General features: G+C 42.9%; 1 protein-coding gene across 1 annotated transcript; it reads left to right on the forward strand.

Annotated features, from left to right (window-relative positions):
- Positions 1-1258: 1258 nt before the first annotated feature.
- Positions 1259-27019, forward strand: pkd1b (polycystic kidney disease 1b). Its single transcript, XM_070991192.1, has 40 exons — positions 1259-1331; positions 2395-2575; positions 2685-2893; positions 3013-3131; positions 3663-3810; positions 3896-4161; positions 4283-5047; positions 5991-6122; positions 6305-6450; positions 6586-6722; positions 6857-10527; positions 11134-11274; positions 11708-11990; positions 12121-12223; positions 12353-12481; positions 12947-13097; positions 13269-13406; positions 13799-13943; positions 14035-14742; positions 15764-15917; positions 16094-16259; positions 16417-16612; positions 16735-16902; positions 17289-17429; positions 17598-17808; positions 18122-18245; positions 18421-18564; positions 18658-19075; positions 19282-19396; positions 19481-19695; positions 20314-20516; positions 20606-20803; positions 20879-21033; positions 22168-22368; positions 22880-23054; positions 23161-23348; positions 23767-23927; positions 24020-24206; positions 25884-25995; positions 26105-27019. The coding sequence occupies exons 1-40, from the start codon at positions 1259-1261 to the stop codon at positions 27017-27019; spliced, it is 12192 nt and encodes a 4063-aa protein (XP_070847293.1).
- Positions 27020-27525: the final 506 nt, after the last annotated feature.

Below are 27525 nucleotides of genomic sequence, written 5' to 3' on the forward strand. Positions count from 1 at the left end.
TCAGGGGATGGATTCAGTGATCTAACTTAATCTGCAAACAGATCAGTTTGGTGCTTGAGGAATTTTAATGTAATCATCTAATGTTAAACACTGTTGTAAGATCATTTACAAATCCTGCAACACGTTTATGGGGTTTCCTGCAACAGAATAATTCCCTAAGTTGGGATCAATAAAGAAACAGTTTAAGTCTAAGCCTAAATCTGTGTGGCCCACAGTCATGAAAACTTTTAGAAGCCCTGCTTTAAAGTAAAGAAAAAATGGAGTCAACATGTAGCATACAGTGTAATGGACATAGCATAAAATGGAAACACTGAAAAATACAAACAGACTACTTCACAGTTACTACTACAGTAAATGTACTGAACACTTTTAGTGTTGGAACTGGCAGTTTATTAGTTTACCAATGCAGCTCCCTCCTGCTGAATCTGCTGAGGGAAAAAGTTCTATGTCCCAAAGAGAAACACAGTCATCTCCATGGCAATGGACTGACAATTCTCAGCTATAGTTGCTTATCACAGCCCCCTGTTTTATCTGTCCCCTCTCCAGGCAACCCAGATGGCATCCTTTGTTTTGCATGTGCGTCACATGGCCATTGTTTGGTTAGAGATGAGGTCTTGGTGTTAGCACTTGGACAACAGGCTGTGGACACAATGCAGCGGAAAGAACTTCGAGGATCTGAAACATCTTCCTACTTTCCTAGAAAGGAAAAGAAAGATGTTTTGGGAACCAAGCAAAAGCTTCTGATCTCTCTAAATTGCTTAATACATAATACACATTAATTTGTTGCCAAACACTAACACTACAATGACTCTTTGGTTTCTGAGGCTTGTTTCTGTCAGGACCCTTAGCTGCATCCTGCCTGAGTGAGTCTGACTGTTGCTATTGAGTGCCAGGGGTTTTACAACATGGTAATGAGCAGCGCTGGCCTCCTCTGTCCACTCTGCTTCTATAGCTGTTGCTGAGAGACAAAGTAGAAGTCACCCAGGCGTTCAGAGAGAGTGAAGAAGAGACCTTTAAAACATCGACACCACCATAACTCACAGTGTGTCTGTGAGGCGAGGGGAGGGGGTGTTTGAGATGCAGAGCGGGATTTCAGATAAGACAGAGGGACGGAAAGGATGGCAAACTTGTACAAGACGACTGAGGATGAGGGGAGAGTTGTGGCACTGATGGGAGTGCACTGATTTCAGCAGTGCCCCTGTGGTGATTAGGGGAAGAGAGTATTTTAAGTCCAGGAGGATGAGATGTGCTCTACAAGATGACAGGTTCACTTCCCTCGCAGAAGCAGAGACTGTGGATTCTTTGTGTGGTTTTGATCACTGCAGCTGGAGGTGAGAAGCTTCATTGCGTATTGAATCAGACAAAAAATAAAAATTGGATGTTCTGTTTTGGGAAATTCTGTTTTTTTTCTTCCCTCCGTCAGAGGGGTGGGTTCTGAGAAAGTCTATTTTATGCTACTTCATCCTGTGCATCGACTCCATTGCAATCCACAGGGAAATATTGTACTTTTTATTTCCTATACTACAGTAGCCTTACAGCTGTAGTTACTTTTCAGATAAAAATTTTACAAAGACAATATCATACTGTTGTAGAATAATAAACTACACGCTTCTTCCAACGTCCTCTAAATCTAAAATTGTAATTATTTCTTAACTACAGAAATTCGATTCAATTCAATTCAATATTCCTTTATTCGTCCCTCGAGGGGAAATTCCGAATTTCACAGCAGCATCAATAACAGAATAGAATATTAAAAGACAAAGTGCATGCAGTTAACACAAAGTATATACAAAAGGGTGTACCGGGAATAGTATTTACAAACCTAAAATATTGCACAGTTTAAGTGCTCCTTGCTTCAAATGTTTGGGGCTTTTGCTTCTCCAGAGTTTCAAGTCAGGTGTCCATTGTGATAACGTTTTGCACTGATGTGTTCAGCTTAAGTTTCCAGGTTAGAGCAACAGGATAAGTCACAATAATAAACAGGCAATAATAACATCATCTCAAAATTAGACATTTCAGGTGAAATTTGAGAGTGTGCTTAATCACAGAAAATATGCCAAATGTGAAACATCTGTCTCGTAGCATCTGCTGGGAGCCCCTGTTAAACTCATGTGACTCTTGATAATGAGCTAAACCTGCTCCTCTTGTCCTGTGACTGATCATCTCAAACGGTTTAATTACTTGTTCAAATTAACAGCCTGAACATGTCTTGGCTATTGAAATAAATGGTAAACAAAAAACAATATCAATCTTGAAGTAATCACTAACCTCACAACACACTAAAAGACTGAATTTCTTTTTTAATCACTTTTAGGCAGATATGACTCTTTGATACCAGCCCATTATTAAGGAACTGCATGTTTTCACTTCAGTGGGTTTTTTTGTGCCTTCCAGAGGACATTCCTTGCCCCAAAGGTGGTCAGATCCACCTGGGCAGCTGGCGATGCTATTGGCTCTCTGAGATGGCATCTTCATGGCCGGAGGCACAGGATTCATGCAGAGAGACTCAGGGAGGAGATCTGGCTTCTGCTGACAGCCTGGAGCTGCAAAACTTCATCCACTACTCCTTTCCAGTGTGAGTGTTGCAAAGAGTAGTCTTTGAAAATACCCCTTTCATATTTCTCTACTGTATATGCTTGCATCGATTGATATGTTTTCCCCCCTTTGTTTTTGTGTTGGTTTAGGAAAACCACTGTGTGGGTATGGCTGAGGGGATTTAGTGCAGAAGTGTCTGATCAGGTTGGGGTGGTGGAGCCAGTAAATCCTGCATGGTGGGCTGGAGGCAGCGAGAGTCAGGGGGTGTGTACCCTGATGGCTTTGGGGACACTCGGACGGTGGAGGAAGGCTCAATGTGCTGGACGATACCTCTTCCTCTGTGAAAAAGAAGTAACTGGTAAGACTCGCTGGAGAACACCAGACATTTATATTAAACACTCTTCAAGCAGAGACGAACAGGAACGAACACTGTGGCAGTTTTGCTGTATCCACATATGTTAATCCCTTTTCATGCAGAGTCTTTACCATCTGTGGACAGTTACCTGACTGGATTGGTCCTCATGACCGGCATGTATGCTCATACCCAGATACAACCCTTTCCCTATGTCCCAGACATCGGACAACTCACTGTGGAGGTCGGTAATGTGTCAGTCAGTGGTTCTCAGCCTCAGTGGTTGATTGAATTTCTCACAGCTCATAGAACTAATAAACTTTCAATGAGGGCTTTCAGGTTGGCATGTCTTGACTATAAATGGTCAGAAATGAAAAAGATTGGAAATCAGTGGGCTAAAACAGTTACTCAAGGTTTTCTGCAGTTAACAGGGAATACATTGAAAGACTGCAGAATATCTAATAATAAATGATTTGCAATAGATATTATGACTCTAAAAAAATCCACAAATTGGGTCAAATCTAACACCTGAACACAAGCCTACATGTTAAGATTGAAAGTGCAAGAAAAATGCAATAACAAAATAACAAAAATGTTTGGGCACCACTAAAGGATAGTTGAATAATAATCTTAATTATAGTATACTGTATGTCTGCCTGATAAAGAAGTGTTCTTTGCCATCATTGCAATATAATCTCCCTGTACTTGAGTACTTATCTGAATTTCCAAATTTGTGTTGTTGTTTTATATTCTCCTGCTCCTTCAACACTCACAGATGCAGCTGTTTCCCGGGCTGTGGTTCAGTCATGCAGGTCAGTTGGTATCAGTAGAGCTGGTGGTCCAACCCAGCCCAAAGTTCTCTCTGGCCCGTGTCCAGATCCTCCGACCCTACTGCAACCCCAACCACCACCTGGTACCTCCAGGTACAGAACAATAGTTACCATGAAGGTTCCTGAGAGTTTGTGTTTGTTCCATACTGTGGGTAATAATCTCCTCTTTGCTCCTCAGGCTGCAGCTCTCTCCTTAATCCATTCAGCTGCTGCTCAGCAGTGCCGCTGTGCAACACCACAGGGGGCTGCAGCATCGGCCAGTACTGGTGCCACCTGATGGAGGCCTGTGTGCACATCACTAGTCCTTGTAGCCCGTATGACTCTGCAGCAGGGGGCCGCGGCTTTGCTTTACCTCCCAGATACCCTGCAATACCACCCTTCTACCACCTGGTGGCAGACATGCCTCTGAAAATAAATGCTAGTACTGAACTAAAAACTATAAGTGTGAGTTAACTTTTCTTTAATTTTATTGAGTTTTTCTGTAACCATTATGGGCCTATAATGTTTGGATGCAAAATATATTCACATAGCTGTCTGACTCATCTTTCTGTTTTTTCTGTCACAGTTGCTTCTTCCTGACCGAGCGATCATGGTGTACCCGGACGACATTGTAGCTTTACAACACACTCGAGACTCTGGAACATTACTTCATTGCTTGAACAGTGAAGCTTCTCTAAACTCCCCTTGGCGTCAGAGTTACATGTCTCTTAGGGGGATGGAGTGGGGAGGCTGGTGGGAGGGAGGCCTCACCTCTCTTCCCCAAGGAGGCCAGTGGGTGGATGGGGTGGTGTGTGATCTGAGGATGCTGTACGTAGACAATCTTCACAGAGGTACAGAGCATGATGATAACTTTGGCGTCATCCAAGGAGAGACAACCACAGCCACAGATATCTGGGCTGTAACGAATGGTCTTAGTCCAACTCTGAGATCTAAATTTGGCCTTAATGTCATCCACCCCATACCTGATGAAATGAACCAGATTCATGTCCAAATCAATGTCCCAACCATCATTATTGTCAAGGTCCTGTCTGGACAGAAAGCCAGGAGCTCATGGTCAGCCCCGGTTCTTCAGACAGGGGTCCCCTTCCTTTCATCTTGTCCTGAAGAGATGGCTTTGTCTTGGCCTGGCTGTAAGAGACAGTCCCATGATGACTGGTTCTCCTCTGTGACTTTGGTCTTGCACTCAGTGGGAGTTAAAATGCTGAACATCAGTGTGATGGATGCAGTCAGCTCTCAGAGTGTGAGTTTGAGGGTTTGTGGCTACGAAGCAGTGACAGGGCTTAGTATTATGCCACATGGATGCCTGAGGATGCTCATAGATACTCCACAGGTGAGAATGCAAAAATGACTTTATAACACACACATTCTGCCTATTTGACCAAATGTTTTTGGCAACCATGATAAAAGCGTGGCTCTAGAGATGGCAACAGTAGCCGATGTGTCCACCACTTTGGTCCAGACTGAAATACTGTTATCTCCATAGTCAAATGATTGCAATTTAGATTTTGTGCAGACATTCCTGGTCCTTAGAAGTGATTGGAAACCCCTTTTTAGACCTATTGCCACCAGGTGGTCAAATTCATCACTTATCATGTGATATATATCCTCTCTTATGCTTATTATTCTTGATGGATTGGTACAAATCTTGGTACAGATATTCATGGCTCCTAGAAGATGCATATTGGGTCATCTTCTAACCTTTCCTATAATGGCACTCAAGAGGTTGAAATTTGATTGATCAATTGGATGGATTTCTGTAGAAATTGGTGAAGACAAATATTCCCCACAGCATAATTTATAGTATATTTTCTTCCTTTTCATGTAGAGCCATCATCAGGTCAAAATTCCAAAAGGTCCAATACTTTGGTTTCTGCAATCACCTTCAAATTATGACATTCCATACAAGCTTCAGCTGTGCTTTGTGTGACGTTCAAATTAGCAAATATTAGCATGCTAACAGGTTAAACAAAGATAGTGAACATGGTAAACAATGAAGAGGTCAAAACTTCAGCAGGATTTGCAGTATAAATTACAATTTTCTTGTGAAACTGACAAATTTTAGCTTGTCACCATTATCTCATAAATGAACATGTAATCATTGTTATTGTGAGCATGTTAGCATTCCAAATGCTCCTCTCAAGGAACTATCAGTGCTGACGGTCTCTTTTTACATTCCTTGAAAGGAATGTTAACATTGAAAACCAAAAACAATTTCATTATATATTGCCTCATATTGGTATCTTTTTAATGTTTTTTTTTTTTTTATGTTGTAGTCATTTCTTGCCAAAGTGGAGAGTGGCTCCTCAGTAAAATTCACATGGGTGATCGACAACCAGGAGAGGTTTGCCCATGAAAGCAAATCTTACAGTGTTGTCTTCAAGAAGCCTGCTGAGTATAAGCTCAAGGTAAAGTACTTTAATCTCTGTGATATTTCATTTGCTCAGATACCTTTTTTTGATGATAAACATTAAAAATGAACTTCATATATATTTCTAATTATTTTCAGAATCCCCATAAACAGTATAAAAAAGGAAGTAACCTCCTATCTTTCTGCTAGGTGACAGCTTCCAACCCTGTAAGCTCCCAGAGCCAGCAAATCCTCCTGACCGCTGATGAAATGGCCCCACTGGTAGAACCAGAGTTCCTGTTAGTCAAGAAAGTTGTAGCTGCAAATGCTACATGCCTCTACACCTTCAGGGTCAAAGTGGACATCTCCCTGCCAGTCACCTTCAGGCAAGGCATTGCATTTTTCATAAACAGCCCTAAAAAATGCTCAGATAAAATCAGTGGGACTGTAACAAAGACTAACCCTTGAAATATACTTGTGAAAAAAAAAAAAGTAATTTCCATGCGGCATCTTTCTTGTAGATGGGATTTTGGGGATGGCAGTAGCAAGGTGATCCACACAAAATCTGCTCCATGTCAGACCTTTGAAGGGCTTATGGAGAGTGGAGAGAAACAAGTGTATGTCCAGGACTCGCTGAACTATACCTATTCCATCCCGGGTAAACAAACACACTAACTATTAATAATTAAGAATTTTACATTCCTTAAAAGACTGACATGAAAACTGTGATTTGTACTCACTATTGAGTCCATGAAGGTAAAATCCATGTTCCTCCATGTTTGGTTTATGCAGATGACTACACACTTCATGTCCAAGTCTCCAACCAATTTGACAACACTGACGCAGCCATGAAGATAAGCGTCCGCCCTCAATTAAATCACCTCCTCCTTTCCACTTCTCTTCCCTTGCCCCTTGTCAAACAGACTCTCCTTCTGGGAGCTTCTGCAGAGCCCTCCAACTACTCTGTTGTGTACACATGGGACTTTGGTGACGGCTCTGAAGCTGTCCAAGATATCCACCCTAAAGTCAGCCACACTTATGCGTTTCCAGGGGTTTATAACATTACAGTGTATGCCAACAACACTCTCACGGTCCTGACCACCTGGCTCATGGTGGAAGTCATGGAAAAAATTTCTGGATTATCAGTCAGCTACAACGGACCCTGTGAACTAAGCACTGCAACAGATTTCAGAGCTAAGGTGGCCACTGGATCCAGTCTGAGGTGGAATTTTGAGTTTGGTGATGGGTCCCTGCATAGAAACCTTACAGATGGTTCAATCTCCCACATCTATAAGTCACCAGGAATCTACACAGTGGATGTAATTGTCTCTAATTCTGTCAGCCAAGCTCATCAGTCAATCAGTGTAGAGGTCTATAGGTTGGTTATTAGTGGAGTTCTCCCTACAGAATGTGTCATGAGTGGAAGAGACACACAGCTTATTGCTTTGGTGAATGGAAACATATCCATTCTGACTTTCCATTGGCTATTTGGAGATGGATCGCCACTGACTGTAGTGAGGGGACAGTCAACAGCCACACACAAATTTCAGAGCCAAGGGATTTTTCAAATTAGTCTGATTGTGTTTAGTTCTGTCACGTCTGTATCATTTAATACAAGTATCTGTGTCGAAATGGCAATAACCAACATGACTGTGCAGTCATCACAGGAAGTTGTGGCAGTCGGAGAAGAGGTGTGCTTGAGAGTGTTAGTTTTCCCTGAACAGATGACAGGTTATCAACTGAAGTGGTTTAGCGGCCCCTCTAGTCTCATTGCCAGGACAGAAAACACTCTAAAGTGTTTTATCTTTAAATACGAAGGTGTTGAAGAGGTATCAGTATTGGCAAGTAACAAGGTCAACAACCAAACAGCTAAAACTTGTATCACCGTTCAAAACCCAGTGGGTAAGCTATCTGTGGAGCATGACAGTCAAAATGACACACTGACAGTCAATACATTAGCATCATTTTGGGTTGCCAGTTGTACTGGCAGCAATGTGTCAGTGTTGTGGGACTTTGGTGATGGCTCTCCGGTGGAGCAGAAACAAAATGTGTCACATATCTTTACCTTGACGGGTCAGTTCACAGTCACTGCCACAGCATTTAACTCTGTTAGCCGTGATTCTGTGACTCTTAAAGTGAATGTTTTACTACCAATTTCAGACCTTTCACTTCACACCAACCAGCCGTATGCTGTAGCAGGAGAAGAAACTCTTATCTCAGCAATTAGCAGTGCTATCAGTGGCACCAACTACTACTGGGCTGTGGATGGTATGACCTCAACTCAGCAGGGGACTTATCAGTTTAGATTTACTTTCCTGAAAGCAGGAGTGTATCAAGTGAAGGTTATAGCACAGAACTCTGTGAGTATAAAGGAGGCAGCTGTTTTAATTGAGGTCTTTGAAAAAATAGAGGGTCTTCAGATTGAATGTCAGAGTCTGACAAGCATGAAATATGTACCAACCCAAGAGGAACTGCTGTTTACTGCTTCAATCACTAAAGGCTCCAATGTCACTTATCACTGGCTTGCTACACAGACCGGAGTAAACCGACAAATTACTGATGATGGAGATCTTTTTCATATGTTAGCTGAAACTCCTGGTGGGATTTCAGTTCATCTGAGAGCTTTTAACAAGTTGGGTCAGGCCACCAGCATTGTTTCTTTAGTGGCAGTACAACGTGTAACAAGTGCGCACATTACAACACGATCAAGCACTGTGCCATTAGGGAAAGCTGTGAATATCTCTGTATCTGTGGTTGCTGGGTCAGACCTACAGTACCTTTGGTATGTGAAATCGGATCTGTCACCCCTGCAGACACATGTTCCCTTTCTACTTCACACTTTTACAATTTTGGGTCATTGTCTTGTCAAAGTTTCAGTTCAGAATGTCCTCAGCCACAGCAATGTCACCAAAGAGTTTTATGTTCAGGAAGAGGTCCGAGAGGTGGACATTGAAATTGAAGGAAAGACACATCCATTTTATATCACCACAAGTGCTTCTGTTCCACTCCATGGCCTTATTCGGAAGGGCAGTGATCTGCACTGGAACTGGAAAGTTAGAGGTACCACAACCATGCTTTTTAATGTCACTGAGCAGACATTTATCTACTCTTTTCCATGTTCAGGTATCTATCAGGTATCTTTGAATGTCTCAAATGGGATAAATTGGCAGATGGTTTCACACAGTGTTACAGTCCAGGATGCAATCAAAGATTTAATGCTGAACATTTCTAAGTCTACTTTCTGCACTGAGGAACAAGTTACTTTTATTCCAACAATCTCTAGTGGAAGCAATGGAAGCTTTATTATAACATTTAGAAACAAAGACTGGATTCAGACCCAGGCAATTCTCAAAGGACAGTTCACCACATCAAACTTTCCAGCAGGGACATATCTAGCCACAGTGACAGCTTGGAACCAGGTCAGTAGTGCTGAGGTTTCTTCTAGCTTTCTGGTCACTGAGAATATTCAAGGTTTGCGACTTGTTAACTGCTGTTCTGCTGCTCTAGAGGCTCTGAAAGGAATCCACTTCAAAGCAGAAATACAGAGTGGACTTCCAGTCAACTACACCTGGATATTTCACTTGGTGGGGTTTGAGCCAACATGCCTCATGGGACAAGAAGTGATCTTTACTCCACCAGAGAGCGGTTCATTGTCTGTTAGTGTGCTAGCCACCAATGGTGTCTGCTCCAAGATGGTAAATGATACTGCTACAGTTCAGTGGCCTGTTAAGAAGGTCAAGCTTGTCTGTCATTCAGAAAGGATATTTGTTGGACATGCTGTGACACTTTCTGCAAAAGTAAATGGAGGGAGCAACCTCACATGCCTCTGGGACTTTGGAGACTCCACTGAAGTATTGGTGACAGACGTATTCACAGTCAATCATACTTATTATGTTGCTGGGACATACAGAGTTATGCTCAAAGTTCTCAACAGTGTCAGCCATGTGTCCACACAGTTACACATGGAGGTGGAGGAGCCCCAGTGTTCCAGGCCTCAAGCCTCTCTTATCCAAAGCCACTCTACCATCTTCAGGTCTAGACCAAGTTTTTTTGAAGCAAGCATTGATATTAACTGCTCTGCTTACAAAACGACGTATCTATGGGAGATACTCAAACAGTCCAATTGTACAGATGGTGATTCAAAATTCTCTTGGAACAAGGACATTCTTACAAGTCAGATAGATACCACTTCACCTGTTCTCTTACTCTCAAAACATACTCTTGATATTGGACAGTACTGCTTGGTGTTCACCGTTTCTCTTCAGGGAACTCCTATGCTTGTTCAACAAAGAACCACCATCACAGTGGTCCACTCTCCACTGGTAGCTGTCATCAAGGGAGGCTCACACAGACTGTGGCACAGCCTGAGTGACCTCATTTTGGATGGATCTGAGTCCCAAGACCCTGACATAGAGCCAGGAGTGGATGATACACTGCAATATCACTGGACCTTCATGACACTGGTAATGGCCTCTTGATGTTAACACAACCTTACTGTCATGAAAATGATATTATCACTGTTATTTTGAGTTTAATAAGTATAATATAAGATAAGAAGTCTAAGAGATAAGTACAAACTTTGAAAGCAGCAGAAGTGAAAGCATTAATTCTTTAATACACAGTCATCTCCCTAACTGAGATGTACGTTGGTGTGATTAACACCTGGGTGTTGATATTTTCAGAATCCCACAGAGTCTCATTTTGTGAAGCAGCCCACAGGGAGTAACAGCAGCAGAATGACTGTGCTCAGCAAACAGCTGCTCCCAGGCACAGTCTACATTTTCACTCTTACTGTACACAAGGCAGGGAGGAGACCTGCCTCTGTCAACCAGACAGTGAGTATAAGCCATTATCTCACCCCATTCTCACACACAAGTATGCTTAATCACATTAAATTGAGTGTTCAGTGTCTTTTTAATAGTTTTCAATAGTTATATGGAGTTATGCTAAATATCGCTTGCAAAAAAATTGTTTTGGAGACTTCGGCAGTTATGGAAGAATTTTCCTTGAATACACTAAGGAATTTAGTGGAGACACCTATCACACATGCCTTTGTCTTGTATCTCTAGGTGACGGTGTGTGAAACTCCTGTGCTTCCTGTGTTTGTGGAATGTGTGTCCTGCTCTGCCCTGTCCTCCCCTCAGCACACTAGTTATACCACCTCCATTGTCCTCTCAGGACGATGTGGACAGTGTGATGCCCACGCTCAGGTAATGACCATGAGACTAACTTTCAGCTTACATGTGACCAAATTTCAGCAATTTTTCTGCGAAATTCTGTGAAATGTTGGTTTTGTGAAGAAAATGCAAATATTGAAAATAAAGCTAAAAATCATAGTAAAAGATAAAACATTTCTTAAAAAACTATGACATGAAAACACATTTGGAGTACAGCTGAAAAGAAAAACTACAGAGCAGTGTGCAGTCTCTGCTGTTATTCATTCTGTTTTTAATTTTGGTGTTCATCTGCATGGAGAATTAATTTGTCATTGGACTGTTTAATCTGTATTCAATCTTAGCAATGCTTAATTAGGTTGATAAATTAACAAAAAAAAAAAGTGGTTTGTAGCTGAGAAATATACAAAGATACACAGACAATGAGACATTCAGTGCTATTATGACTCATGTAAGTGTCTTCTCACAGTACAAATGGAGTGCTGAGGACCAGACTGGCATGGCCCTTGACCTTGACGAGGTCACCACCTCTGCAGGGGGACTCTCTCCTACCTTGGAGGTGCATTCAGGTGTCCTGCAGCCAGGAAAGAGTTATACCTTCACTCTCAACGTATCCCAGCCTGACAGAGGGCGGTGGGGCAGCGCCAGCCTGATGATTTTACCTAACAATCCGCCACACGGAGGCCTGTGTGATCTCAGTCCAGAGTCAGATATACATCTACTGGAGACAGTAGTCACCTACAACTGCTCAGGTAACACTGTGGTATGTGTTTAAGTGCTACAAAATCCAATTTGGATCAATATCTTTGGCATTTTCAATGGAGAAAAGGAGTCATCCTGCAAGCTTTTTGATTTTGCCAAACATCTGTTCTCTTTTGGCAGGGTGGCAAGATGATGAAAGCAGGGCCCCTCAGCTGATCTATACCTTCCAGGTCGCACTGTGCCAGCCTGTTGGTACAGTGTGCCCCCTGCTCACTCTGTATAGGTGAATACAAGCCTCGGATATTAATTCATAAGGAAGTGTGATCCTCAGTGGTAAAAACTGCATTAAGAATTTGCTTCCTGTCAAATTTTAGGATTCTTTTATATTTTATTTCTTGATTTCTCTCCCTAGGGGTACTCGTTCAGCATTTGGCAGCCTGGTTCCAATGGGAAGTCCTGGCAAAGAAAGAAGCATGTCAGTTATCACAGTTACATTGCTGATAGAAGACCACCAAGGGGCAAAGGTCACTGCTCTGAACAGGTATAGCTACCAAGATTTGATGCAACCAGTCCAAAGAAAAACATCACAATTCTGTTTGTTGTTCTGTACAACACCTGACACCAGACTTTATTTTTCAGACAAAGGTGACAAAGATTATTTAGGTTATACAGGCCTGAAACTCCTGCACTTATGCACTGCTACACTTCTTTTAAAATATTGCATTTTCTGATTGCATGTATTTTGTGAACTCTTACTGTTTTATCACTACCTTTCAGTGGATTATATTATGTCGGGCTTTATTCTTCATCTTATTGGAGGGGTGATCTATTTATCCCTGTTTTTATGTTTTCGTGCATCTTTACCTTATTTTTCCATCTCATTTTACATTAATTTTAAAGTTAACATTAAGTGAAGCACTTGCTTTCTTTGTTGTAAAGCATGTTGAGCTGCAAATGTTTTATGTCATGTTTTAATGAACTCTCAGTACAGTTCCTGTTTCTCCAGAATGTTGACAGTCAAAAATCCTGTGAGGGACGAAGTTGCCAGTCAGTGGCTCAGAAACAAGAGCCAGACAGAGCTATGGGCTTTAGTCCAACATGGCAACCCTCAAGAGATCATCCCTTATTCCATTGCTCTCACCAGCCAGCTCAATCAGGTGCTGTGTTAGCATCATATCTCATTTGCCAGTGCATGACACTTTAAACTGTTTATGATTAACTAGCCATTACCATAACAGAATAACTGAAGATTATGAGGGTGGTGGATGCAAGAATCTCAATAGGTTTGCATTTGCTCAGAACACTAATGAGTTTCACCTTATCCACAGATGGAGTCTGGACAGACTGCTGGGGAGCTCATGGACAGAAGGGAGATCCGAGAAAATGTGACTCAAGCCCTTGCCTCTCTCCGTGTGTCTTCCTTGCTGGATGTTGATCAGATCAGCTCAGCATTATTACAGTCTACTGTAGGTCATCACCTCATTTCTGTTCTCTTCATTCTCAGCTAAAAGATATTTAACAATACATGAAAAAGAGCTGGTTTAAAAACAGACGCAATGCAGGGTCAGTCTTAAGTCAATATAGCACCAGCACAATACTGGGTTAATTTTACCGAGTACCAATCAGTAGAACACCCCCCAACAGAAAGGTTGTTTTATAAAACCACTGTCGGCAAACACAGTGTGTCTGCAAATGATTGCTTTCTATTTTTATTCTATTTCTATTTTTTTTATTTATGTTACCTTACGTTGTAACTTCTTTGGAATTGCGATCGCACATTGCTTCTCAAAATTTGCTTAATCTCACACCTCTCCAGTGCTTATTCTATAAGAAACGTCTTCATTTCTGTTTTCCCGAGGCTGTTCCAAATGAATTGGTATGTGAAAACTGCCAGAAGAAGGTTCTGGAAGCTGTGGGGAAGATGATCCATGTAATGGAGGAAGAGATGAGTTCTGGTGTTTTGTCAGCTGTTGAAACCGGAAGGAACATCCTTAACATCATAGGTGCTGCTCAGTCACTGTCTCCTGCATGAAACAGCCCTGTACTGAGTGTGAACCAGGGAGGGTGAATGTTGTGTGTCCTCTGTGTCTCCAGGTTGCACCCTGGCTGCTGTGTCTGAGTCTGCCGGTGCTTCCAGTTCTCACCCAGCCTACTCGAGCACTCTGCAGTCAGTCGCACTGTCAGCACTGGGTCATGCAGGGGCCCTAATGCGCACTTTGATGCATTCACATGTTCATGATGAGGCACTGCTTTCATTCTCCACCCCTTATATCAATACGGTGGGCTTCCATGGAGACCCCTCAGACCTCCTCTGCGCTCACCTGTCCAACCAGTCATACCAAAACCAGTTCAACCCTTCTCAGTCATCTTCAACTGATGAACTGAAGAGTTCTCATCCATGTCATTTTCATATCCCCACCTCCCTTACTGCTCACCTGAGGAGTCAGAGGTCTGAGGTGGTGCAGGTCCTGTTTGGTATGGATGCAGAACTGGGATCCAATCCTTTGCTGACTGCAGCCAACCCTCCAATTTCCACCAGTTTGGTTGCCATGGAGCTCACCACACCTGAGGGCAAACCCATACCCATCCATGATCTGGACCCTGAACAGGCCATCCGGGTCACCCTGCCCAAGAAGTACCATGTGGGACAGGATGATGGGAGGGGAGGTGAAGCTGGGAATGAGACATGTCTAACTGTAACCCTGCCTGCTGACGGAAGGTTGAACTTCACAGTCAAAGCTGTGGATGGACTTGAACAAAATGCAGGTTTATATATCTCCTTCAATTTCAGCCTGGACCCAGGTACAGTAGATATTTATCTTTCTCAGCTTTTACACTTTGATATAATGCTAATAACCATTTGGCCTTAATGGCTTTTTAGTTTTTTGTCTTGCTATACACCTATTTACTGTTCCTGCTTCTGGTCACTTTAAAGCCAGACCTTATCTATAGAATAGCATGTGTGTGTAATCACCAATGTGATTTTATCATCTTTCAAATAACTCTGATGACCTAAGTTGTTTTTTGCTTTCTAGAAAATTGAAACAGGGCTGTCAAGGCTCTTCTGTCTTTATTTGATATTATTACGAGAAGTCAGCAAAGTGTAAAACGTTGAAACTGTACACAGAGCATCTTTAAAGCTGCAGTAAACCACTGTTTTATGTTTTATAGCCCAATAACCATCATCAGCCTGTTAACAGCTTGTTCCACTCCCTCCAAGGTGCCAAAAAATCAATTAATGTTTTTGGGCTCCACCAACTTCTGAGAAAAGTATTGGTCTCTTTAGCTGCTAAATGCTCCACTGTGCTCACCAGCTAATTGCTAACTGTGTCTGACTGCTGTTTGGTTTGTTTAGAGCTGCTTTCACGTTTAGTTTGGAGAAAAGAGAGCTGATCATGGTGAAAATTTACAACCACTGAAGGGCAGGAAAAGTCAGACATTTTCACGGTCAGACGCATAGTCTCTTTAAATTTCTATTCATTGAGAAAAAAAACTTAATAAGAAGACAGTTTAAAAATTCTTAGTGGGCTACTGTACCTTAATTCCATCTTGAAGAAGGTAATGACCACCAGACTTTCCGTAAAAGTATAGATACATTTTCATGAATGATCAACAGTGGCTGTGACAGTTCTGGGAAGTTCTGGTGTACACATGACATGTCAGGGCGTATCACGTCATTTGTTACATAACGAGAGTGAACCATCTCTCTGGTCGCTCATACAGCACCTACATAATCATTAATTAATCTTACTGTATTTCTGTGAGTTTTTGCATCAATTTTAAATTCAAAAAGCTGTTTTCAAACTGCATTATGCATATCTAGGAGCTACTCCAGTGAGCCTGGGACATGTCAAGATAGAAGTGAGCTCTATAGTGCCAGAGACTAATGCATCCCAGGATTCCCTGGTGAGAGAGTGGGCTCTCGCTCTCTCTGTTCCGACCGCCTCCACAGAGGAATCCATCTTTCTGTCTCCACTGTGAGTCACTACTCTTTTCTGGAACTCAGTGCTCCACTTGATTGTTCACTTTGCTGCTTTAAAGACTGAATATTTTTCCATAACAGTTTGAAAGGGACAGACAAGCCCCTCTCCATCAGCCTGACCTCATCGCTGGTCGACGGCGGTCCTGTCCATGTGTCAGTGTGTGTGTTCAGCTCTCTGTGCCAGTACTACAGTGTAAAGGAGAGGCGTTGGAGCAGTGAGGGTCTGCAACCACTGGAGGGCAGCACACTCCACGCAGCGCACTGTCTCACCCAGCACCTCACCATGTTTGGGGCCAGTTTGTTTGTTCACCCTGGGGCCGTTGTTCTGTTGCCACCGGTATGTGAGGACTCAAAGCATCATGCAAAAATATTCTTCTTAAATATTGACAATAGATATGTCTAATCCATTCCTCAAATACAAAGTCAGGATGAGAAAGAGGTTATCATCAACAGACTCTTCCCCTTCCCCCACCATCCATGTGTTATCTCTGCAGTCAGGCGGTCCCATACGTAACATGGTGGTACCAATTGTGTGTGCTGCCCTGGTTCTGATTCACCTGCTGGTGTGGCTCATCGCCCATAAACTGGACCATTTGGACAGCTTGAGACTGAGACAGGTCCCTTTGTGTGGCCGACCAGGGCTGTACCACTACAGAGTGCTGGTCAAGACTGGCTGGAGGCGAGGAGCAGGTCAGTCAAGGGCAAGTTAATACGATAAAGAAATGGAAAGTGAACAAGAGCATTTTCATGTCTGAATTCACAAAACCTTTGTTTTTGACGGAAATGATTAATGTTGGGGTATGACCAATCAGGCACCACAGCACATGTTGGCATCAGTCTGTATGGTGTGAACAAGAGCGGGTCTCGCCATCTGCAGAGGGATGGAGCCTTTCAGCGCGGCAGCCTGGACCAGTTTCACGTGGAGACAGATGACAACCTTGGAGAAGTTTGGAAAATTCGCATCTGGCATGATAACACAGGTAGAAGGAAACTGCAAAATGATCCTTCTTTTAAAACTATTGGCACAGTTTTGACATTGGTAAGATTAGATAAAGTCATTTAAGACATTTTTGGAGATCCACTGGAAGCGAGTACAATTATTTTACCCTCTAGATAGATATTTTGGCTCAATTTTTGAAATAAAGATTCAATTTCAAAACCTAGGAATAGAGCAAATGTTTCAATTTTTTTATTTTAAAATCATCTTTGCAGCAGCTTCCAGTTTAAAAAAAATGTATGTGTATGTATTTACATGCATACAGTTTGTGTGGCTATGCAAGTTTGAGGCATCCACAGCTATGTGATGAAGGAAACCTACGCTTTCACTCGATACTTTAAGTACTGAATATCATGTGTGGAAATGTAGGTCTGGACCCGTCTTGGTATGTGCAGCATGTTGTAGTCTGGGACGCTCAGACAGACCACATGTTCTTCTTCCTGCTGGAGGACTGGCTCTCTGTGGAGAACCCGAAAAATGGCACCGTGGAGAAGGAAGTTCTTGCCTCATGTAAGCTCATACATGCTCATGTCATCATCATGTCAATACATTCCAGCAGATAACACACATGGTTGTTTCTCAGTCCTGGATGATATACATATATTGTTAATAATGAAATATTGTGGCTGTGTGGCGTGTTTCTTCCAACACCTTCTTCTCCTCCTTCTTCCTCCCCAGGTCCTGAGGAGCTCTCTCGGTTTCAACGGGTCTTCATCTCCCAGCTCATGTTTGGGATGGTTGAGCACCACCTGTGGCTGTCGCTGTGGGAGCGCCCTGCCCACAGCCTTTCCAGCAGGGCTCAGAGGGTTACATGCAGTGCCCTCATGCTGCACCTCTACCTGGCACTGGGCGCTCTGTGGTACGGGGCTGTTGGCACCAAGGGGCACAGGTAGGATGGATTATAGGCCACAATATGAACCTAAAGCCATTTCATTCCCATAAATTAATGTAATGTAATGTAATTACTATAATAACCTAATTAAAACTGAATAATCACTGGCTAAGATGATATAATATTGCATCAAAAGTAAAAAAAAAACAAAAAACAGCAGCATTTTTGGCTCATTCAAAGGGATTATGGAATTATTATTTTTCAGTTAATATGTGACATTAAATTTGAGATTTTCCTGATATGAACCAGCCTGTCAGTAGATTCTGCAGAGTTGACAGGATGACACTGACTTGCGCTCATTTGCCACAAGTGGACCGATGTCAGCCCAGCTGCTGGTTAACGTGGAGACGGTTGCCGTGGGGATGGCTGTTGCTGTGCTGGTGTTTCCTCTCCAGTGTTTCCTCTGCTTCCTGTTTAGAAAAGCTCAAAGTCAGGTGAATTAAGACAGTTTAAGCTACTTTACTTTCATGAAACATTTGATTTTAAAGAGGTGGATTTGACACATGACAAAGCTTTACAGTACAACACAAGTGAGCGCTTCCCTTTTATCTGGATGTCCACTCAGAAATGCTCAGGCAGCAGATGTGTGTTTGTGTGTGTGTAACTCAGGTGACTGTGGACATGTCAGTTCCTGCTTCCCCCATATGTCACTCTGTGGAAATGGACGTCTACCTTGGCCAATCAGAGCTCTCTGGCCCTTCCTTCGTGTCTCTGCCAGATTCCTCCGGCACAGTCAGGGACAGTCCTTCATCTGTGAGAGCACACACACACACTCCCACATACTCACACACATGAAAGGTTACTATTCTCCTCCTGTCTCACCAAGTGTTCTTGTGGTTTCTGTAGTTACTGGAGAGCAAAGCGATTGACTCCAGTATTCTGGATTTTTGGGCTGCGTCAGGCTTGGCTCCCCAAGCAGATGGAGCATATCAGGAGGAGGGCATGAGTACATGGCCATCCTGCGACAGCCTCCTCAATCTACCAGTCGGCCCACGCCTCATCAAGATGACCCCAGCCCCCATCGTCTGCAAGGCTTCACCTGCTCTTGGCCCTATACGCCAGCTGAGGAGAAAAAAGGCCCTGATGCAGCTCCACCTGGCCTCACCCTCTTGCACTGCCTCACATAATGCTCTCCTCTCTCCACTTTCCACATATCCACTTTCAAAAGACAGTTTTCACCAATCCCATGCTGCACCAGACCAAAAGGTCTCCCCCATTAACTTATCCCACAACCACAATCTGACAACACTTCTGACCCTGTCTGGTGAGAAACTCTTGAAATAGATTAGAAATTCAAATTTTTACTGAAACAAAAAGTCAGGGTTTATAAGTGGCAGACATCTGAAAAGTCTCTCTCAGTGATCAGCACTTTACTGCAGGAAACAAATCCCACATTGCTTATAGCTAATAACAGTGGATAGGTTTAGTGTTTGTGTTCGTCTGATTGTTTATTTTTGTACTCAATACCAGAGGAGGATCTGCTGATGTCTATAGCAGCTGCAGCAGAGGACGGAGCAGATATAACCAACAGCAACTCGGACAGCGGCCGGGATTCCCCTCAAACCACGTCCTCACTCACAAACACGTAAGGATCGCTTCTGTGAATCATGCAAATGCCACACACTGCTGTGTTGCTTCAAACACGTGACTGTGATTTTGTACTTTTCAGACGGAGCACCTCCTGCAGCAGCTGGTCGGAGCAGAGCGAGGATAAGCCCCTCTATGGTGCAGAGATCCACAAGCCAGATCCACAGTCCTGCCCCTCCCTGCATGGAGCAGCGCTCTACAGATGTCCCTCTGTGCTGTCTGTAGACTCCGTGGCCAGCACTTTCTTGCCTAGCCCCTCTCCAGACTCCACACGCTCCTCCTCCACCACCCGCATCGGTACTGGACCACTGGCTCGCAGACATTTCTGTCAGATGTAGCCCCTCAGCCCTGTTGCATGAACCTTTGTACCCCTGCATCCGCTAAACCTGCCATCTTCCAATTTTGTTCAATGGAATTGTAAACTGGATGTTATTTAATCATACAAAACTGGATATTGCTACAATAATGTTGTACTTTCAGCTATTTGTGTCAACCAGATCTTTTACTTTCAGCTAAGTCTTTTAATACTTTATCCCTTACTATAGCTAAATACCTGAATTGTTTATGACTTTAAGCTGTTTCAATCAACAATTTATCCATTACTTGTTGTATTTATTTTAACAATTTTTCCACTTCAAACAAATATCTCTGCTCAACTGATAAATAGTTTTTATTCACTTTATTGCAAAACTTTCAGCTACAACTGACTCAATATGTGGATGGATTTGTTAAAATTCAAAACTGAATTTATTTTTTTTTTTTTTATTTACTGTAGTTGAGCTACATAATTATATATGATGGTATAATTACTGGTTGGGAATCACTATAGTAGACAATGAGATAAAAACATGTAGTAAATACTTTGTATTTTTCTATTCACATATGATGATCTGGTGTTTGTGTTGCTCCTCCTAGGCGTTGCTCGAGGTCAGCCCAGCTGGCTGCTCCCTCCCTGGGCAGTGTGTGTGATTTACCCCCTGGTGGCTGCGCTACTAGGAGCCTGCCTGGCTGCGGTGGGACTCTACGGCAGCTTCTTGTCCAGGACAGCAGTCCTCATGTGGCTGGTATCAGTTCTCTCTGCCTTCCTCACCTCAGTTCTGCTGCTTGAACCTCTCAAGGTGAGTTCAAAGGTGTCATCTAATTAACTTGCTTCTTAGATCTTTGGGGGGTAATTCCTTTGATTTGCATCTCCATCTCCTTTGCTCAGGTGTGTGTGCAGACCTTGATCTGCACAGCACTGTGGAGGCCTGTGGATCCAGAGGTGGAGGACCAGCTGGCTCAGGAGACCACTGTGGTGAGGGCATTTGGGGAGCATGGCAGGAAGGTTCGGCCACCATGTGGCTACGGGCTGCTGCAGGCTAAAGAAGAGGCCCGCAAAGTCCGAGCTCTGAGAACACTTATGAGAGTAAGAATAAAACCAAACTTTAACATTTAGTGGCCATTTGTTTTTTGTTAATTAACTCCTACGTCTTTTCTGTAGCACTGTGTGTGCCAGCTGTTATTTCTGTTGCTGGTGCTGATGGTGAACTACCAGGACAGTGTAGAGCAGAGGCAGGGAAGGCTGCTGCACTCTGCTGTCAGACACCGTCTTCACACAGCACCCTTGGGGGTCCGGAACCTCACCACACTCAGACAGTAAGGACAACACTCAGCGTCATCTGTCAAAACACTACACCATACTGTACCTATGGCAGACACACACTGTATGATCTGGGGAGAAAACCTTAAGCACTAGACTCGTTGCACTAGACATATTCATGATGACATGCCTTGCCTAAGTTGGCCCTCCTCAGGTGTACACACACTGTCCTACATCAGTGACAGAGGTGGTTGTGCATATCCTGGACTTGTATTAAAACATTTTTTTAGACCAAAAAAAAAAAAAAAAAACACATTTCTCAAACCGTCTTGTTCATCACTAAAATGCTACCATCAGCTTTTTCTAATTTTCATCAACCCACTGTAAATTAACTCCACGCACAGCTGAATTCTGTGAATATGAGAACCTCTGATATCTTTTATATGCAAGAGCATTATTCTAAGTACACTACTAATTATATTGTCAGATCTACAAAAGGGTGGGGTAGCGTGGGGGTTGGCATGCATTACTGTTAACCACAGTGTCTTTTTTGATATTATCATAGTCAGAAATGGCCAAACTTTGCATATTGCTACAAGCTAAAAATTACAACACAAAACTACTGCTGTCATATAATAGCCCTAATGTGATCCTAAGTTAATCAAGAAATGTACTGCTTCTATATATTCTAAAACTATGTGTACAGTATAAAGCAAAAAGGCCTTTGGTTGTCACTGACAATGCTTTTGTGCTGTTACAGAATCCCTGTGCTACATGTCTTATCACACATACAGCTGTTTTGGCTGGTGTAGGACCTAATAAACTAAGAAACGTGGAATATTAACACATGTTTTTATCTTTTTTTTTTTAGAAACAAACAACAACAAAAATCCCAAGCTGCATTAAAATTTAATTCTAGTTCAGTCTGTAAGAGTTGAGTCATAACTGCATTAAAACTCTTTAACATGAATGATGTCATTCTGCTTATCATGCAATTTATTTTCAACCTGGGGCCATCAGAAAACTAATCATGTCAAGGTATTAACATGGAAAAAGACACAATTTTAAGTCTGTGCATGAGCCTGATTTGATGCAGCCTTGATTTTGCAGTGGTGACACATTTGGTTCATGACCTGGATTACTTTTTTAAGTTTATTTTCCAAGCTTACATGAATTTTGTCTTCATCCAGCTGGTCAGATGCAGAGCAGTGGATCATCCACACCTTGGTGCCACAGCTCCATGAAATCCCGACACTGCGCCTTGTTGGATTGCCACGGCTGCAGTACACGCATACTCTCAGTCCTCCGGAGAGTGTCTTCCTGGGAAACAGCAGTGTAACGACACATCAGCTCCTAGCTGACCTGCACATGGCAGACTGGAGTCCGAAACAGTGAGTGTATCTGTTGCGGCCAGATGACTGCATCTCCAAGACATGCTGAGCTTGTGTTTATTAATACCTTCAGTCTTCAAGTGTTGATTCCTCTGGGAGAAGGAAAAGATTGAATTACTCTTTTGAAAATAATGAGGCATGCCACCCCATTAAAACTTTCCAGAAAGCAAAACAATGCAACTTTTTTTTCCTCTGGGAACACATGGAGCAATAAGAGATGATGATTTTCTCATGTAGATTCTAAAAACATTTGCATATTTTGCATTGGGCACTCTATCTTCAGCAGTATCAGACTTTCAGATTTTCTTTTTTTTTTTTTTTGCACCACCTTACCCTTTTTTGGAATGATGAAATCTACATTTTCAGAGACACGTGGGGACTATATTGAATTGTGTAGATCACAATGTTCAGTCGACATTCATTAAGAGGCAAACTGTTAATATCTGATTTAGATTTGATGCTTTCTAATGCTTTTTTGTTTTTTTGTTTTTTTAACCTATTTCCATCCCAGGTTTAAAACTCTGTCTATCGACTTCACACACTACCACAGAGAGTCAGGTTTATTTGTGTGTGTATCCATACAACTAGAGTGGGCTCAGACACAGAGAGTCACCCCCTTCCTCTCCATCTTTCCACTCTTTTTCTCTTCATCCTCCTCTGGACTGGACCTGCAGGTGGCACTTACGGTAACAAACACCAATCTTTTGAAATGCGTAAAGGATAGAAAATTAGAAGCAGCGTATATTCGCAGGCAAAGCATTCAAAGTGATATCCACTTGCTTTACACCTCAGGCTCTTCTTCTCATCTCTGCTCTCCTCATCTTATTCGGAGAACTGTGGTCCCTGGCTGCTGAGCGTGCCCAGTATCTGCATCAATGCAGACACTGGTTCCAGCTTCTCCTGGGCTTGTTGTCCCTGGCAACAGCAATCCTGCAGCTCTGCTTCCTGTCCCAGGCCACTTCCTGTGTTTCCAAGGTAAGAAACAAAGACAGAAAACTATTAAGATCTGCTTGTCATCTTGTCCTTATAGATCAGTTCAGCAAAATTGGAGGCAGATGCTTCTTAAGCCCCCACATGTACATGCTATCCTAACTCTATATCCATTAATTATAATTCCAAAGAATAAGATAGCAATAGTTAAATTTGACTATTACTGTAAAAAGTGATGATTCTATGTATTGCTTTGATGACCTTACAAAAACATGTATGTGCCATTTAGCTTCAGTTCCACCCAGAAAACTTCATCAGCTTCCACAGTGCTGCCCTCCTGGCACAGAGGTGTTCTCAGTGTGCTGCTCTCCTGCTCACTCTACTGGTTCTAAAGGTAAATGAGAGCTCTGGTTCAGCATTGTTCAACTCTGTTTTGGTCCACAGCTTCCCCACTTTACTGAATGTCAATTTATTTCTATTGCTATGTGTTCCAGCTGCTGGGAACCTTGAAGTTTGTGCGGAGGTGGGTGGTGTTAGGCAGAGTGCTGCAGAGAGCCTGGGGGGAGCTGTGGGCTCTGACTGTCCTACTGCTGTTGCTGCTGCTGCTCTGCGCTCACCTTGGAAACACAGTACGAGAAGAAAAGTTCAGCTGAATCTGATATTCATCTATGAGGAATGTTTTTGATATGCCTGTCTTTGTTGCAGCTCTTCTCTCATTCAGTGGAAGGTTTCCTGTCAGTACGTCAGACTGTTGTCTCTATGCTGTCCATCCTGCGTGGACGGATGGCTCTCCAAAGACTATGCAGGGTCCACCCAGTCCTTGGCCCTCTCTATGGGCTACTGCTGATGGGGGCAGGTGTTTGGATCTCGGCCAGACTCTGTGGAGCTGTTCTTATCCGTGCATACAGGTACACATTGCATGCACACAATGTTAGTGGTAGTAAGGTGCTGTAAATATGTGGGTAAAAATCCCAGTCCCAAAAACTTCCTGTGTCCATCCTTGTTTAACTTGTTCCTAATTGTACTCAAATCTTGGAAGTTTGTTTTGAACATTTTGCACTGGTGGCATAATATGCATAGTGGAAAAGCATTTTAGTTTGGTGGTGTGGCCTATTGTGAGAAATAGGTCATGAGCATACATGATTGGATTGTGTATGGAACATGAGACTCTAAAATGACTTCCCTGCCTGCCTGAACTACTGCCAGGTGCCATTGTTTAGGATGGTGTAAACTCTTACATTTTTGTTCACCAATTTCAAATCAACATTTCTTTCAAAAACCTTTTTTATGTAGAACCTTTAAGGCATGTTCAAGAGGTTTACATGATTTCTGATGTCTCCTGTTGTTTACAGCCACGCTATTGGCCCTGTGAGGCTATACTTAGCAATGGTTTGAGTCAGAATACTCACATGCTCATAATGACAATGCTAGTATGCTGATATTTAGTAGGTATAATGTCTACTACTGTATGTTTACAAGCTTACTTAAGGATGTCAGTAGTAGCATGTCGTGTCCACTAATATTTACTAATGAGCACTAAACACAAAGCTGAGGCTGACAGGGAGATCAATAGTTTTGGAGGTTTTTGGCCATAAACCAATTAGAGAAATTTAAATTTTGGTCTGGCACTAAATGATATGTTAAGGGGTCACCAAAAATGAGAGATAACAGCAATTCAAATAAAACATCTAACACAACACAAAATTCAATCGAGAGAGACTTAAATGGATTAAAAGAGATTAGTTTGTTTAGTTTTGAGACTTTCTGAAGCTTGTTCCATTTGTGTGGTGTGTAGCATTTTAGAGCCAGTTTCCCAATCTCAGAACTGACATGGTGATCCTCGAGGACCACATAATCTTGGGACCTAGTACAGAGCAAATTTCATTTACTGTATAGTTGATGAGACATGATAGATACACAGGGAATTTGTCAAGGAGTGTCTATAGATACATAGAGTGCAGTGCTGGCCTCTTCTGTCAATCAAAACCATTCAGGTCAACCTCATGGTGGTGCTAAGAAACATCAGGGAATCATCGAGAGTAGAGTCTAGTTGTAGAGCAGAGCGATGGCAGGTTGTAGTCAATCAACTACACCCTCTGGGAGCCATGAATGTCTGACAAAGTCCGTCCAGAAGATGTTGACGTACACTAGATGTAGAGTGAAATTTTGTCCCATTGCTACTATGATGAAATGTCAGGGGAAAGCGAAGGTCATGGGGGTTCTTCTTCTGGCCACCATGTTTATTTGTCCATGTTTCATGGAAAACCATTAAATATTTGTTGAGATATTCCAGTGTAGACCAAAGTGGTGGGCCTACTGACGTTGCCATTCCTAGTGCCACAAAGCTGTCTGATTTCCAGATTTTGGAGGCTGAGTGTAGAACAGGCCAACGTGCTGCTGAATGTATTCAAAAGAATGGCAAAAATCAGATGCCTGATCATAATTTTGCCAATGAATATCCTGATTTGAAAGTGAGATTGCTTATAAGGCTTCAAATTTTCCCTTGGCCGAATGCTAGAAGGAGTTTTTAAGGGTAAATTTTGCATTAAGTAGGCTTCAATGCTAACTATTACTGTGTCCTGAAGGGCAGAGCAGGCTGAGCTGTATTGTCCAACCACTGAAACTCAAGACTATGAAATGGTGGAGTTCTTCATCAAGAGACTAAAGCTGTGGATGGGACTGACCAAAGCTAAAGAGGTAGGTAGTGCATTAGTTGTGGTGCATTTCATTAGAAGAGCTGTGTAAATGGCAATCTTCCACAGTCAATGCATGCTGGTGATACCACATGTTTTTTTTTCTTTTCTAGTTCAGGCACAGCGTGAAGTTCGAAGGTATCCCTCCTTCCAGGTCCTCACTGGAATCCCGTCTCTCGACACTGTCTTCCACCCTCCACTCTTCCCACTCTCCTTCCCTGTCCTCCTCATTTTCATCCCCCCGCCCCCTGTCCTCAGCTCTCTCTATGAGGTCTGAGGACTCGTCAGTGTCTGAGACTGGGTTCGACGTCCAGCCATGCATGGACCGCCTTCTGCCCTGTGTCAGTACATTGCTATCTCGTTTTGATCAGGTCAATCAGGTTACTGAGGATATTCACAACCTGGAAATGAAACTGGAAGAGGCTCAGACAAGAAGAAGGAAGAGGTGGATCAGTAATGAGGATGAAAGTGCAGAAAGATTTGGAGAATCAGCAAAGCCGAAGGAACTGGAAGGAGAAGGAAGGGACACAGAAGATGTTAGACACAGGAAAACAGGTTTTCTTTACCCCAAACCACGAGTCTCCCTTTCATCATCGTTTTCTTTCACTCCCTCCACACTTGGCAACTCTACTGCATCGACCTGCACCTTTCCCAACATGCATAGCACCTACTCTGAATCTGAATCAGTACCACTCCAGCCTCAGGCATCTAGTGGCAACCATACTTCTGAAGCAGCCACACTTGCATCTTGGATCTGTGGTTTGTATCCTGCTGGTTCTCCTGGAATTGACAGGTTGCCCAGGAGAAGAGCTTGGCATTCTGGGAGCTCTCATTCAGCTGATACAACTCAGAGGATCTTCCAGACCCAAGGTGGAGTTGCTCCATGTGGCATTGGAGGACAAAATTTTGCATTCAACACCAATACCAGACCCAGGAGTGAAGAAGGGGTAAGAAGACATATCAGTGACACAGTCCCTGTGAAGAGGAAGGCTTGGATCTCTGAAGGATCAGAGACTGAGCAAGACTAACCATGTTTACACTGGAGGTGAACCTAATAAATAAATCCTGTTCTCACTGGAACTGTGCCAAGGCTCTGACTGGATCTCTGCTGTGGTTTGAAGCTACAAAGTACTGAACTGCCAGACTTTAATTATTAATTCTTTGGCAAAGCAAAATGTAATACTGGTTTGATGAGTTCATACAATTTGCTAGCAGATGCTATTCAGGTTGCTTTAAAGCAGTGTTTCTCAATTCCTGTCCTCGGGCCCCACTGCCCTGCATGTTTTAGGCTACGTTCCCACCAATCGCCTCAAATCGCGCCTCAAATGAAATCGCGTTGCACCAGACGCTCCAGTTTTGACGCTGGCACAAAAATCCCTTGCGGCGTCATCGCGTCGCGCGACAAGCCTGCCCAACAACAACATTTCTTCCGCCATTTCATTTTCTCGTTGACCATGTCCGTATGTCAGCACGTGGATGACGATCTCAACGCTGATAGGCTGTCGCGGCGCGTCTTCACGCGAATCCACCGCAA

The sequence above is a fragment of the Chaetodon trifascialis genome, chromosome 21 (genome assembly GCF_039877785.1).
Source record: "Chaetodon trifascialis isolate fChaTrf1 chromosome 21, fChaTrf1.hap1, whole genome shotgun sequence".
NCBI lineage: Eukaryota > Metazoa > Chordata > Actinopteri > Chaetodontiformes > Chaetodontidae > Chaetodon > Chaetodon trifascialis.

Excerpts from the sequence above, each read along its gene's own strand:
- pkd1b (XM_070991192.1), top strand. The coding sequence starts at position 1,259 with ATGACAGGTTCACTTCCCTCGCAGAAGCAGAGACTGTGGATTCTTTGT. Across the intron at positions 3,132-3,662 it reads TCGGACAACTCACTGTGGAG|ATGCAGCTGTTTCCCGGGCT; the intron begins GTCGGTAATGTG and ends CAACACTCACAG. Across the intron at positions 16,903-17,288 it reads CATCTGGCATGATAACACAG|GTCTGGACCCGTCTTGGTAT; the intron begins GTAGAAGGAAAC and ends GTGGAAATGTAG.